The sequence below is a fragment of the Oryctolagus cuniculus genome, chromosome 6 (assembly GCF_964237555.1).
Source record: "Oryctolagus cuniculus chromosome 6, mOryCun1.1, whole genome shotgun sequence".
Lineage (NCBI taxonomy): Eukaryota > Metazoa > Chordata > Mammalia > Lagomorpha > Leporidae > Oryctolagus > Oryctolagus cuniculus.
In genome coordinates this window covers 26,017,623-26,030,735 of record NC_091437.1, presented here as the reverse complement: position 1 = coordinate 26,030,735, position 13,113 = coordinate 26,017,623, and the positions used below count along the sequence as shown (strand labels likewise).

The 13,113-nt window shown below is 43.4% G+C and overlaps 1 protein-coding gene across 1 annotated transcript in view; it reads left to right on the top strand.

Annotated features, from left to right (window-relative positions):
- The first annotated feature begins 328 nt into the window (after nucleotides 1-328).
- Nucleotides 329-13,113, top strand: part of CDC23 (cell division cycle 23) — a 28,306-nt gene continuing 15,521 nt past the window's right edge. The window contains exons 1-7 of the mRNA XM_002710235.5: nucleotides 329-524; nucleotides 612-684; nucleotides 5,080-5,217; nucleotides 7,522-7,564; nucleotides 8,741-8,846; nucleotides 8,949-9,081; nucleotides 12,910-13,087. Coding sequence (XP_002710281.1) covers nucleotides 364-524; nucleotides 612-684; nucleotides 5,080-5,217; nucleotides 7,522-7,564; nucleotides 8,741-8,846; nucleotides 8,949-9,081; nucleotides 12,910-13,087 — 832 coding nt within the window. The 5' untranslated portion in view covers nucleotides 329-363. The remainder of the gene's footprint in view (nucleotides 525-611; nucleotides 685-5,079; nucleotides 5,218-7,521; nucleotides 7,565-8,740; nucleotides 8,847-8,948; nucleotides 9,082-12,909; nucleotides 13,088-13,113) is intronic.

Sequence of the window (13,113 nt, the reverse complement as noted above, 5' to 3'; positions counted from 1 at the left end):
AATCCAGAGGCTACTCCGCATCCTTGCTAGACCACGGACAAGCACAGATCTTCCCTGAAACCACACCTTCACCCTTTCTCGTTCCAGCCCGCCTTTCCAGGGCTTTTATTCCTCTGTGCCCCTTGCGGAGCTCTCAGATCCTGTCCTTCCTTAGCTCTTACTCTACCTTTCCCGCCTCCGCAGCCCGTGGCCAATCGGGGATGTAATTGTCTATTTTTCCCGCCTTTTCGTGACGTTTACAAGAGAGACTTGTGATTGGTTTTTGCGGAACAAGATCCGGCCAATGCTAGGCAGACGTTTTAGAGGCATCCGATCAGTTAGTATTGTCTCCGGTGATTGGCTGGAGTGGCCCGAGCCAGGAAAATGGCTGCGAGTACGTCTGTAGTCCCGGTGGCTGTGACGGCGGCTGTGGCGCCTGTTCTGGCCACGAACGCCGATTTCTCAGATTTGCGGGAAATTAAAAAGCAGCTGCTGCTTATCGCAGGCCTTACCCGGGAGCGGGGCCTGCTGCACAGTAGCAAATGGTGAGCTATGGGGGTTGGCAGGGGCCGGGCTCGGATACGTGGCCTCGGGGGCTTGTGGAGCTGATGCAGTTTGTGTGGGTGTTGCAGGTCGGCGGAGTTGGCCTTCTCCCTCCCGGCCCTGCCTTTGGCCGAGCTGCAGCCGCCGCCGCCTGTTACCGAGGTAAGGAGCGGTGTCCGTGCACTAAGGGTTGTATCTCGGGAGGATCGCCGACAAACGGAATCCGAAGATAAACTTATTTTGGTGGGAGGAGTTTTGCAATCTGTGCCAAGTTTTTTTTTTTTTTTTCCCCATTTCCACGAACTTTTGGGGGGCCCCGCGTGCTGAGGGCTCTGTGATGGAGGAGAGCGGATTGCTCTGCCCAGCAGGAGGGAGTCGCGGGGAAGGCGCGCCTTGGAAGAGCAGGGTGCTAACCAGCGGTTTTACCCGTTTTGAAACATCTGGCGATGCTCTTACTTGTGCTGGAGAGAATTGCTAAATAGTCATTGCTAAAAATTTCAACCTTTTAAATTTCTGTACCCCAAGTTGGAGACAGCCCTCATGAAAATGAGAACCGACTTTTTTGTTTGTTTGTTTTTAATTTTTTTACAGCAGCGTGAAACTGTTCCTGTGCTGTTCGTGTGGCGTAGAGAATTGGTTAAAAGTGTGGTCTCTGCGCTAAGAAGGTTTTGAGTTCAAGTCTCAGTCAAACTGGTGGCATTTGGCACCTGTCTCTCCTGATCCCGTTTCCTTATTCGTGAAATAAAGACAAAAAGTTTGTAGTTTATGGGGATATTGAGAGAATTAAGTAAATAATATTTACATTCTGAAACCCCTTAGAAGTGTACCTGGCACATGGGACTGAGTAAAATGAGCTGTTATCATTGTTTCGATTGTGAATAAGGAGTGATAGTGGATTGCTAGGTGGGCGTAGATTTGCATCTGGATTCTAGACAGGTTCTTAACTAGTAGCATCGATGTGGGCAAATGATTTCTAAATGACACCGATCTCATTTGTAGATACTATTAAGTAATCATTGCTGGGCTTTTAAAAAGATTTATTAAGACCATAAGGATAAAATGTACATTATACTTATATTAATTTTTGTATGAATGTGAGTTATATCTATATTATTAGCATTCTCCCCTCTGTATCTCCTTTCACTGTGCCTAGGCACCTTCTCCATCCTGTAAAGGAAAATCAGTTGTTGAATGAGTAAATAGAGCACAGAGCCTGAGGAAAAGAGTCTGTTAATAGCCCGCTCTCCCGAGTTTGTATAATACGTCGGGATTAACATACTGCAGATACCTGACCATTATTGAATTATTGGAAAGTATTAGCTATTGGTTGGTTTAGTAACTTTCTTTTTTTTTTTTTTTTGTTTTTTTTTGTTTTTGTTTTTTTGACAGGCAGAGTGGACAGTGAGAGAGAGAGACAGAGAGAAAGGTCTTCCTTTTGCCGTTGGTTCACCCTCCAATGGCCGCCGCGGCCGGCGCGCTGCGGCCGGCGCACCGCGCTGATCCGATGGCAGGAGCCAGGAGCCAGGTGCTTTTCCTGGTCTCCCATGGGGTGCAGGGCCCAAGCACCTGGGCCATCCTCCACTGCACTCCCTGGCCACAGCAGAGGGCTGGCCTGGAAGAGAGGCAACCGGGACAGAATCTGGCGCCCCGACCGGGACTAGAACCCGGTGTGCCGGCGCCGCAAGGCGGAGGATTAGCCTAGTGAGCCGCGGCGCGGGCTTGGTTTAGTAACTTTCAACTTGCTGTGGGGTATATTGCTTCAGTAGCCTGTTGGCTAATTTGTTGCACATTTAGTGTTTTGTGGTGGTCTCTAGGTAAGGAGTATCTCTGAAAAACCCCAGAGAGACATTTTGTTTTAATTTTCTGCCTTGACCTAAACTAGACCAAACTTCTTGTTGTCTTTAAAGAGTTGCTGATATTAATTATTATGCTTTGCTCAAATCTGTTTAGTAGATGTTTGTTATAGCTTACTGTTGATGTTATATAAACATTAACAAGAAAACATTTGAGTATTTTAGCTTGTTATACTCTTGTCTTGAACCCTAAACTTACCTTTTCTGAATATGAAATGTGACTAGGACCAATTGTGACAACTTGATTTAAAAGCTTAACCACACTGCTAAATGCTTCTTGATGTTATATGTAACTTTCAGTGGATCTTTTTAGGTATTTCCCATATGCAAGGATGGAATTGGAGTTGGCATTGTGGCATGGTAGGTGAAGCCTTTGCTTGAGACACTGACATCCCATATGGATGCCAGTTCATGTCCTGGTTGTTCCTCTTCCAATCCAGCTCTCTGCTTATGGCCTGGGAAAGCAGTGGAAGATGGCTTAAGTGCTTGGGCACCTGCATTAATGTGGGAGACCAGGAAGAAGCTCCTGGCTTCAGATCAGCTCAGTGCTGGCGTTGTGACCATCTGGGGAGTGAACCAGTGAATGGAAGACCTTCCTCTCTCTCTCTCTCTCTCTCTCTGTCTATAATTCTACCTCTCAAATGAAGAAATAAAATCTGAATAAAAAATAAAGAATGGAACTAAAATTTTAAGCACTTTATAATTCAAATACTAAAACTTTCTGAGTTATAAAGATAAAAGGATAATTATTAATATGTATATATTTTTAAGATTTTGATTTGAGAAGATTACAGATAGAGACAGACAGAAAGGTCTTCCATTCACTGGTTCACTCCCAAATGGATGCAATAGCCAGAGCTGGGCTGATCTATTTTATTTATTTGAGAGGCAGAGTTACAAAGAGAGAGGTCTTCCACCTGCTGGTTTACTCCCCAAATGGCTTAAACAGCCGGAGCTGGGCTGATCCAGAGCTGGGGCCAGGAGTTTCATCTGGATCTCCCACCTGGGTGCAGGTGCCCAAGCACTTGGGCCATCTTCCACTGTTTACCCAGGCCATCAGCAAGGAGCTGGATCGGAAGTGGAGCAGCTGGGACTTGAACCAACCCCCATATAGGATGCTAGTACTGCAGGCGACATCTTAACCTACTATGCCACAGTGACAGCCCCGTGAATGTATTTTAATGTATGGACTATAGTGTGTATGTTTACATAGCCTTTTGTAATCTAAATGATTTTCATCATAATCCATTTGTTTTTCCTGAAGATACAATTTATTTTTTTCCTCCACTCAAAACCAATAAATATCTCTTACTCAAAAAATGGTATAATGCAAGTGAGGGTGGCAGGGGCAAAGAAATAAGCACTTAGTGAGTGGATATGAAGAGTGTTTAGAATCTGAAAGCTGAACGGCTCCATTTAGTATATGTTGATCCAGTGGAACAAAACACCAAGTATGTTTTAGTTCCAGTTTTGTACTGGTTATATTTGGGATTAGAAGAATGAGGAAAATTAAATTCAAGTTTTAATCAACTCATCCCTAGAATTTGGGGAATTGTGGTTTTGATTGTGCCATTTTTTACATAGAGAATTATGGCCATGTTCTATGCTCTCAGCAATACTAACTTATGACAAAACTATTGAAATGTAAAACATATAAGTAACTGCACGGTAGAGTACATTTATAAAGGAATTTATTTGAGAGTGGATGCATTTCTAGCTGCTGGTTCACTTCTCAAATGTGTACAATGGCTAGGGCTAGGCCAGATTAAGAGCTGGGAACTTCATCTGGGTCTCCCACGTGGATAATAGGAACCCAATTACTTGAGCCATCACTGCTGCTTCTCAGGCTCTGCGTTAACAAGAAGCTGGAGTCTGGGGCCTGGCATTGTGGCAGAGTAGGTTTAGCTGGCACCTGCAGCGCCAGCATCTCATTTGGGCTAATCCACCTGGGAAAGCAGCAGAGAACGGCTGAGTTCTCAGCTTTCAGCTTTGGCACCTGGCCCAGTTCTAGCTCTTGTGGGCATTTGGAGAGTGAACCAGTGGATGAGAGAGCTCTTTGTCTCTCTGTTCCCCTCTCAAATAAATTTAAAAATATATATATATATATTTTTTACTTTTTATTTATTTATTTATTTATTTATTTATTTATTTATTTTTTGACAGGCAGAGTGGACAGTGAGAGAGAGAGACAGAGAGAAAGGTCTTCCTTTGCCGTTGGTTCACCCTCCAATGGCCGCCGTGGTTGGCGCGCTGCGGCCGGCGCACCGCGCTGATCCGATGGCAGGAGCCAGGAGCCAGGTGCTTTTCCTGGTCTCCCATGGGGTGCAGGGCCCAAGCACCTGGGCCATCCTCCACTGCACTCCCTGGCCACAGCAGAGGGCTGGCCTGGAAGAGGGGCAACCGGGACAGAATCCGGCACCCCAACCGGGACTAGAACCTGGTGTGCTGGCGCCGCAAGGCGGAGGATTAGCCTAGTGAGCCGCGGCGCCGGCCCAAAAATATATATATATTTTGGAAAAAAATTCTATAGCTTTACATGGTAATGAAATATAGCAATAGTATATATACATCTTTATGTATGTTAAAGTTCTAGAAGGAGGAAAACAACATTTTTGCTGTGTTTTGAATTTAGTGGCTGTGCTTCTTAGATCTGAACTTTTGTCATCCTGTTCACAACCATTTATATAAACCTGTCTCTTTCCAGGAGGATGCCCAGGACATGGATGCTTACACCCTGGCCAAGGCCTACTTTGATGTTAAAGAGTATGATCGGGCAGCACATTTCCTGCACGGCTGCAATAGCAAGAAAGCCTATTTCCTGTACATGTATTCCAGATATCTGGTGAGGACTGTTTGAAGCTGCCATTATGCTTGCAGTGAAGCATCCATTTTGAAAGCCCAGTAGAAAAAGTTTAATCTTTTAAATAGCTTAGCAGTGGCCCAGATATACCATAAATAAATTTTTAAAAACACAGTATGATAGGTAATATCTTTAGAAATAAGAGGATGATTAGTAACAATCCTGATCATTTTCTTTAGATTACATATGATATTATATATATTATATAACATAATATATATATTATATATGATATTATTGTTTAAGAATTAAGTTAGAAAAAAAATAAAGTTCAAAAGCCTGGGTTGATTTTTAAATTTATAAAATCAATCATAGCATTTATATTGTTTTAATTTCTTGGCTATTAAAATTATGAAAGTGAAGAAATGCAAGTAAAATAATTTAATACTATATTGAATAACAATTCAAGTATGATTTATTAGTATACTTTCTTAGTTTTTCTTTGTTCTATTCTATGTAAATGAATTTTAAAAAAATTTTCTGTATTCATACCCAGGTTATTAGCATAGTCTATTTGCAGTATGGATTACATTTAATTCATCTTTTTCCCCCAGTTTTTTTTGGTAATAAATTATATGTAAAATTCACCATCTTAATCATTCTTTAATGTGTAGTTCAGTGGTATTAAATACATTCATAATATTATATAGCCATCATTACTATCCATTTGCAGAACTCTTTTCATCTGGTCAAACTGAAACTCTACCAGTTTAACAATAACTCCCTATGTTCCCTTCCCCAACCCTTTAAGCCACCTTTGTGTTTTCTGAGATTTTTGACTACTAAAGAACTATCCGTGGAATCCTACAGTATTTATGGTTTTATGGCTGGCTTCTTTTTTTTCTTTCTTTTTTTTTTTTTTAAGATTTATTTACTTGAAAGTCAGAGTTAGAGAGAGAGGTCTTCCATTCGCTGGTTTACTACCCCGATGGCTGCAACAGCTGGAGCTGGGCCAGTCTGAAGCCAGGAGCCAGGAGTTTGTTTCGGGTCTCCCAAGCAGGTTCAGGGGCCCAAGGACTTGGGCCATCTTCTACTGCTTTCCCAGGCCACAGCAGAGAGCTGGATAGGAAGTGGAGCAAGCCGGGTCCCGAACCAGTGCCCATATGGGATGCCGGCGCTTCAGGCCAGCGCGTTAACCCGCTGCACTACAACGCTGGCCCCTTACCATTGAATTCTAATCTTGTCAGTTGACCCAGCAATGTCTTCTGTAGTGTTTCCCCCTCAGTAAAACTATTATCAGGAATTATATTTACTTTGCATGTTCCTTTAATCTATAATACAGAAAGTTTTTGTCTTTTACAACATTGAGAAGTTTCAAAGCTGACAGTTCTCCCTTTCTCCTTTTCCTTTTTAATTGACAGACTTTATTGTTTTACAGCAGTTTTAGATTCACAGCATAATTGAGCAGGGAATACGTGAGTTCCCATATGCCACCTTCCTCTCTATCAGTATCCTGCACTAGTATGGTATATGTATTATAACTAGTGAAATAGCATTGACACATTATGTTCAACAAAAATGCATGTTTCGCTCTGTATTTTGCGTTCTATGGGTTTTTATCCCTTTTCTTTTTAAAAATAGAACATTTTTTACTCTGGGTATGTCTGATATTTCTTCATAGTTTTATTCTAGTTATATACAACCTAGCCAGTATAGTATGTAAGTAGAATCTCACAAGGGCATTGTATCTGGTGGTATGTGATATTTGTACACCCCTCACTGATAATGTTAATTTTGATCATTTGTTAATAGTGTTGATAGTCCTTCTCCACTGTATTTATCACTTCTCTAGCAGCTAATCAGCAGTCTATAAGAATACACTGAAGGATATGCAGATGTCCTGCTCTTCAAAATTTCTCCCTAAATTTAATATCTATTGTTAATTATTGCCTAAAGCACTCTTTACTATGATGTTGCAAAATGATGATTTTCTACTGAAGCATGAATAATAGTACATTTACTATTGAACACTTGATACTCTAAGCAAGAGCCTTCCTTCTCCTTCCCCTTTTATTTATCCACTTATCACCAATATGGACTCATTAATTCTTCTTTTTTCATGAATTCCTATATTTTAATTGTTTATAATTCATTACTTAATTGCTTTGATACTCAGTTGTCCCAGATTTGTCTGGTGAAAGCCCTGCAATACTTATTTTACATAGTAATTAAAGGTAGATGCATTTTGGTTGGACTTGGGCCTTTTAGGTAGAATCACATTGCAAGTTTTAGAATGTATTTTAGAATAAACTGAAAAAAGACCTATTTGTTGATTTTCTCTTACAGTCTGGAGAGAAAAAGAAGGATGATGAAACAGTTGATAGCCTAGGTATGACTGTCTTTCTCTTACCTTTTCACCTAAAAATCAGTTGCAAACTGAAATGCCTGCTGAGGCAGGCAGATAATACAAATGGACTGAGAGGACTGTTGCAAATTGGAGAGTACATGGCTTATGTCAGCTGCCTGGTTGTCACCTAGCTGCGGTTGAGCTTCAGTGCAGGCATCTGGGCCTGATGTTGTAGTGTTTTTATCCCTTGGCCCTTCTCTGTCCCTTTAATATGAAGCTGGAAATTCAGATTTTTAGTTGAGGTTTCTTTGAAACACAAATTCAAAATTTTTTTGCTTTTAAAAATTTATTATTTATTTGTAAGGCAGAGCCATGAGAGGGAGTGGCAGAGAGAAAGAGAAAGAGAGCTTCATCTACTGGTTCACTCCCCAAATGGCCACAATGGCCAGGGCTGGGCCAGGCTGCTGCTAGGAGCCAGGAGCTTCACCTAGATCTCCCACGTGGGTGCAGGGGTCCAAGTACCTGGGCCATCCTCCACTGCTTTCCCAGGTACACTGGCAGGGAGCTGGATCACAAGTGGAATAGCTTGGATTAGAACCAGTGCCCATATGGGACACCTACGCTGTAGCAGTAACTTTACCCACCATGCCATAGCGCTGTCCCATGAATTCAAAAATTTTAAAAACTGTATGAGTCTAGCAAAATATGACTACAGACCCATTATCAGTGACAAATTTTAGAATAAAGTAAATTAATTGTGTAAGATACTATTGGCCACTTGGGAATGTGTTTTTTTTTTTTTTTTTTGACAGGCAGAGTGGACAGTGAGAGAGAAAGGTCTTCCTTTTGCCATTGGTTCACCCTCCAATGGCTGCCGCGGCCTGCACGCTGCGGCCAGCGCACCGCGCTGATCCGATGGCAGGAGCCAGGTACTTATCCTGGTCTCCCATGGGGTGCAGGGCCCAAGTACTTGGGCCATCCTCCACTGCACTTCCCTGGCCACAGCAGAGAGCTGGCCTGGAAGAGGGGCAACCGGGACAGAATCCGGTGCCCCGACCGGGACTAGAACCCGGTGTGCCGGCGCCGCAAGGCAGAGGATTAGCCTAGTGAGCTGCGGCGCCGGCCGGGAGTGTTTTCTAGAGGTTTCAGGGATTGTCTAGGTCTATGAAAATGAAAACCATTATCCTTCCCCTGGATTAGAGACTGTTTCTTTCCTAGGCCCCTTGGAAAAAGGACAAGTGAAAAATGAGGCTCTTAGAGAACTGAGAGTGGAGCTTAGCAAAAAACACCAAGCTCGGGAACTTGATGGATTTGGCCTTTATCTGTAAGTGTAATAGTAATTTGGAACGTTCCATAGCATATTCTTATGAGTAGAAGGGTGATGTTATAAAGCATTAACTTGTGTGGTTGTGTCTTTCTTTCCCAGATATGGTGTGGTGCTTCGAAAACTGGACTTGGTGAAAGAGGCCATTGATGTGTTTGTGGAGGCCACCCATGTTTTACCTTTGCATTGGGGAGCCTGGTTAGAACTTTGTAACCTGATCACAGACAAAGAGATGGTAAATTGAGAGGAGCTACATGAAAATGTTCTGCTCCAATCTTATATAATTTTGCAGTAATGTAGGAAGGAGTAGGCAGAGTTTTGCCTGACCTTTGGTTAAAGCCAGCTCTTTGCTGTGTCTCTTTCACTGATTTAGAATTCAAGTCTTGATTTGAAAGACAGATGACTACATTTTGTTCAGTAGTTGTTGAATTTTTTTCCAGTTCTATTAGAATATTTTCTCTCCTTTTTTAAAAGATTTGTTTCTTTATTTGAAAAAGTTATAAAGAGGGAGAGACAGAAAGAGGAAGAGAGATCTTCCATTCGTTGGTTCACTCCCTAAATGGCTGCAATGGCTGGGGCTCAGCCAGGCCGGAGCCAGGAGCCAGAGCTTTATCCCTGTCTCCCATGTGTGTGCAGGGGCCCAAGCACTTGGACCATTTTCCACTGCTTTCCCAGGTGCATTAGCAGGGAACTGGATCAAAAGTAGAGCAGTGTCCATATGGGATGCCAGCATTGCAGGTGGTGGCTTTACTTACTACACCACTATTCTGGCCTCAGAATATTTTTTCATATTCAAGTTTTCAATTCAATTTTTACTATAATTTGTTTTGTATACTAAATGCTGCAAATATTAGAGTTCTTCCCTAATTCCAAAGATGGCATAGGAAAGTTCTTTCTGATATCAAGGATTGAATTAAAACATTTTTTAGGCCTCTTTTTTTTTTTTTTTTTTTTTTTGGTCAGGCAGAGTTAGACAGTGAGAGAGACAGAGAGAAAGGTCTTCCTTTTCCGTTGGTTCACCCCCTAAATGGCCACTACGGCCGGAGCTGCGTCGATCTGAAGCCAGGTGCCAGGTGCTTCTTCCTGGTCTCCCAAGCGGGTGCAGGGCCCAAGCAGAGAGCTGGACTGGAAGAGGAGAACCGGGACAGAATCTGGCGCTCCAACCAGGACTAGAACCCCCGGTGCCGGCACCGCAGGTTGAGGATTAGCCTAGTGAGCCATGGTGCCGACCTAGGCCTCTTTTGAGCTATAATGGATTCTATAAAAATTTGAAGAGTTGTTTGTTAATGAAATAATGTATGTGAATACTTTATAAACTACAGTCATTTTATTAGTCATTATTAGAGAACATTGTTCATTGTGTTAATTTTGCTGTTCTTTATAGTTAATAGAAGCAATGACACTCTTCCTTTTGTTGGCTCTAAAGAGCCAAAGACTGGTTGATTTTCCCTAATAATGATTCAAACTACTAATTCTGTGTCTAGAACCTTATCTTGGTTTATTTGTATTCCTGTCTTTCTAATAGACTTTAATTGGAAGTTTCTTTTATCTCTGAATTCAAAATATGCAAAACCAAATTTCTTTTCTTGATTTCCAAATTCTCTTTCTTCATCTCAACCTAATAGACCCTCACTGATGTCACTAGTGTTTTTCTTTTCTTTTTTTTTTTTTTTCTTTTTGACAGGCAGAGTGGACAGTGAGAGAGAGAGAGACAGAGAGATAGGTCTTCCTTTTTGCCGTTGGTTTACCCTCCAATGGCTGCCGTGGCCGGCGCATCGTGCTGATCCGAATCCAGGAGCCAGGTGCTTTTCCTGGTCTCCAATGCAGGTGTAGGGCCCAAGCACTTGGGCCATCCTCCACTGCCCTCCTGGGCCATAGCAGAGAGCTGGACTGGAAGAGGGACAACCGGGACAGGATCCCGTGCCCCGACCGGGACTAGAACCCGGTGTGCCGGCGCCGCTAGGCGGAGGATTAGCCTAGTGAGCCGCGGCGCCGGCCTCTCTTTTCTCTCTTTAACTAGTCAGTCATGAGACATTGCCATGGTTACTTTTGTATACATCTCTTCTCTTGGTGTCTCTTGCCATCTCAATTATCATCTCACATTTGGATTACATATAGATAATAGTTTCCATCTAGCTTTTCCATTCTTGCACTTCCATTTCCAATCCATCTTTTATCATTTTTCCAAACTTACTCTTTTTTTTTTTTTTAAGATTTATTTGAAAGTCAGAGTTATACAGAGAGAAGGAAAGGCAGAGAGAGAGAGAGAGGCTTCCATCTGCTGGCTCACTCCCCAGTTGGCCACAATGACTGGAGCAGTGCCTATCCGAAGCCAGAAGCCAGGAGCTTCCTCTGGATCTCACACGCGGGTGCGGGGGCACAAGGACTTGGGCCATCTTCTGTTGCTTTCCCAGACTGTAGCAGAGAGCTGGATTGGAAATGGAACAGCCGGATGTGGAACCATCAGCCATACGGCATGCCGGCACTTCAGGCGGTGGCTTTACCTGCTGTGCCACAGCATTGGCCCCAAACTTATTTTTAAGATTTTTATTTATTTATTTGAAAGAGTTACACAGAGAGAGGAGAGGCAGAGAGAGAGGTCTTCCATCCGCTGGTTCACTCCCCAGATGGCCACAACGGAAAGAGCTGCGCTGATCTGAAGCCAGGAGCCAGGAGCTTCTCTTCTTCTGGGTCTCTCATGCGGGTGCAGGGACCCAGGACTTGGGCCATCTTCTACTGCTTTCCCAGGCCACAGCAGAGAGCTGGATTGGAAGTGGAGCAACCGGGACTAGAACCAGCACCCATATGGGATGCCGGCACTTCAGGCTAGAGAGTTAACCCACTGCGCCACAGTGCTGGCCCCCCAAACTTATAACACACGTCATGTCATTTTCTTGCCAAAAATTTACAGTAGTTTTTTATTACATTGCCTTTTCTGTTGCACAGTAGAACCTCTCCTACCAGTTCAGTCTTATTTTTCCACTTCTTTGCAATGCATAGCCTCATGTCAGACCAAGCTAGTTTCCTTATCCTGCTTGCATACACTTATGACTTCCATTTTTGTTGTTGCCTGAGCCTACAATACTGTTTTCTTTCTCTCCCTTTCCTCTTTTCTATTCAGATCTTTCTCATCCTGTAAGATTTACCTCAGATCCTTTCCTGACCAGGCCATTCTTCCCTGTTGTGCTTGTATGTCATATTCACTTAATTGGACTACCTGTGTTCATTAGTAGGCACTCTAATAAAATTTTAGTGACAAAATTTCTTTTAGAGGGGCTGGCATGGTGGCATAGCAGTTAAAGCCACGGCCTGCAGTGTTGACATCCCACATGGGCGCCAATTTGAGTCCCAGCTGCTCCTCTTCCGATCCAGCTCTCTGCTGTGGCCTGGGAACGCAGTGGAAGATGACCCAAGTGCTTGGGCCCCTGCACACGTGTGGGAGACCCGGAGGAAGCAACTGAATCCTGGCTTTGGATAGGCACAGCTCTGGCCATTGTGGCCTACTGGGGAGTGAACCAGTGGATGGAAGACTTCTCTTTCTCTCTCTCTTTTTTTTTTTTTTTTTTTTTTGACAGGTAGAGTGGACAGTGAGAGAGACAGAGAGAAAGGTCTTCCTTTACTGTTGGTTCACCCTCCAATGGCCGCTGAGGCTGTCGTGCTGCGGCTAGCGCACCGTGCTGATCCGAATCCAGGAGCCAGGTGCTTCTCCTGGTCTCCCATGCGGGTGCAGGTCCCAAGCACTTGGGCCATCCTCCACCACACTCCCGGGCCGTAGCAGAGAGCTGGCCTGGAAGAGGGGCAACCGGGACAGAATCTGGCGCCCTGACCGGGACTAGAACCTGGTGTGCCAGCGCTGCAGGCGGAGGATTAGCCTATTGAGCCACAGCACCGACCTTTCTCTCTCTTTCTCTGTGCCTCTCCTTCTCTCTCTCCTTAACTCTGACTTTCAAATAAATAAATAAATAAATATTTTTTAAAGAATTGTTTTAGATAATATAGTTTCTTGATGTTTGGGGTAGAAGTCAAATTATATTAATATGTCCCTCTCTCTCCTGCTGCCCAGCTGAAGTTCCTGTCTTTGCCAGACACCTGGATGAAAGAGTTTTTTCTGGCTCATATATACACAGAGTTGCAGTTGATAGAGGAGGCCCTTCAGAAGTATCAGAATCTCATTGATGTGGGCTTTTCTAAAAGCTCTTATATTGTTTCCCAAATTGCAGTTGCCTATCACAATATCAGAGGTGAGTTAATAAGGACAATGAAATAC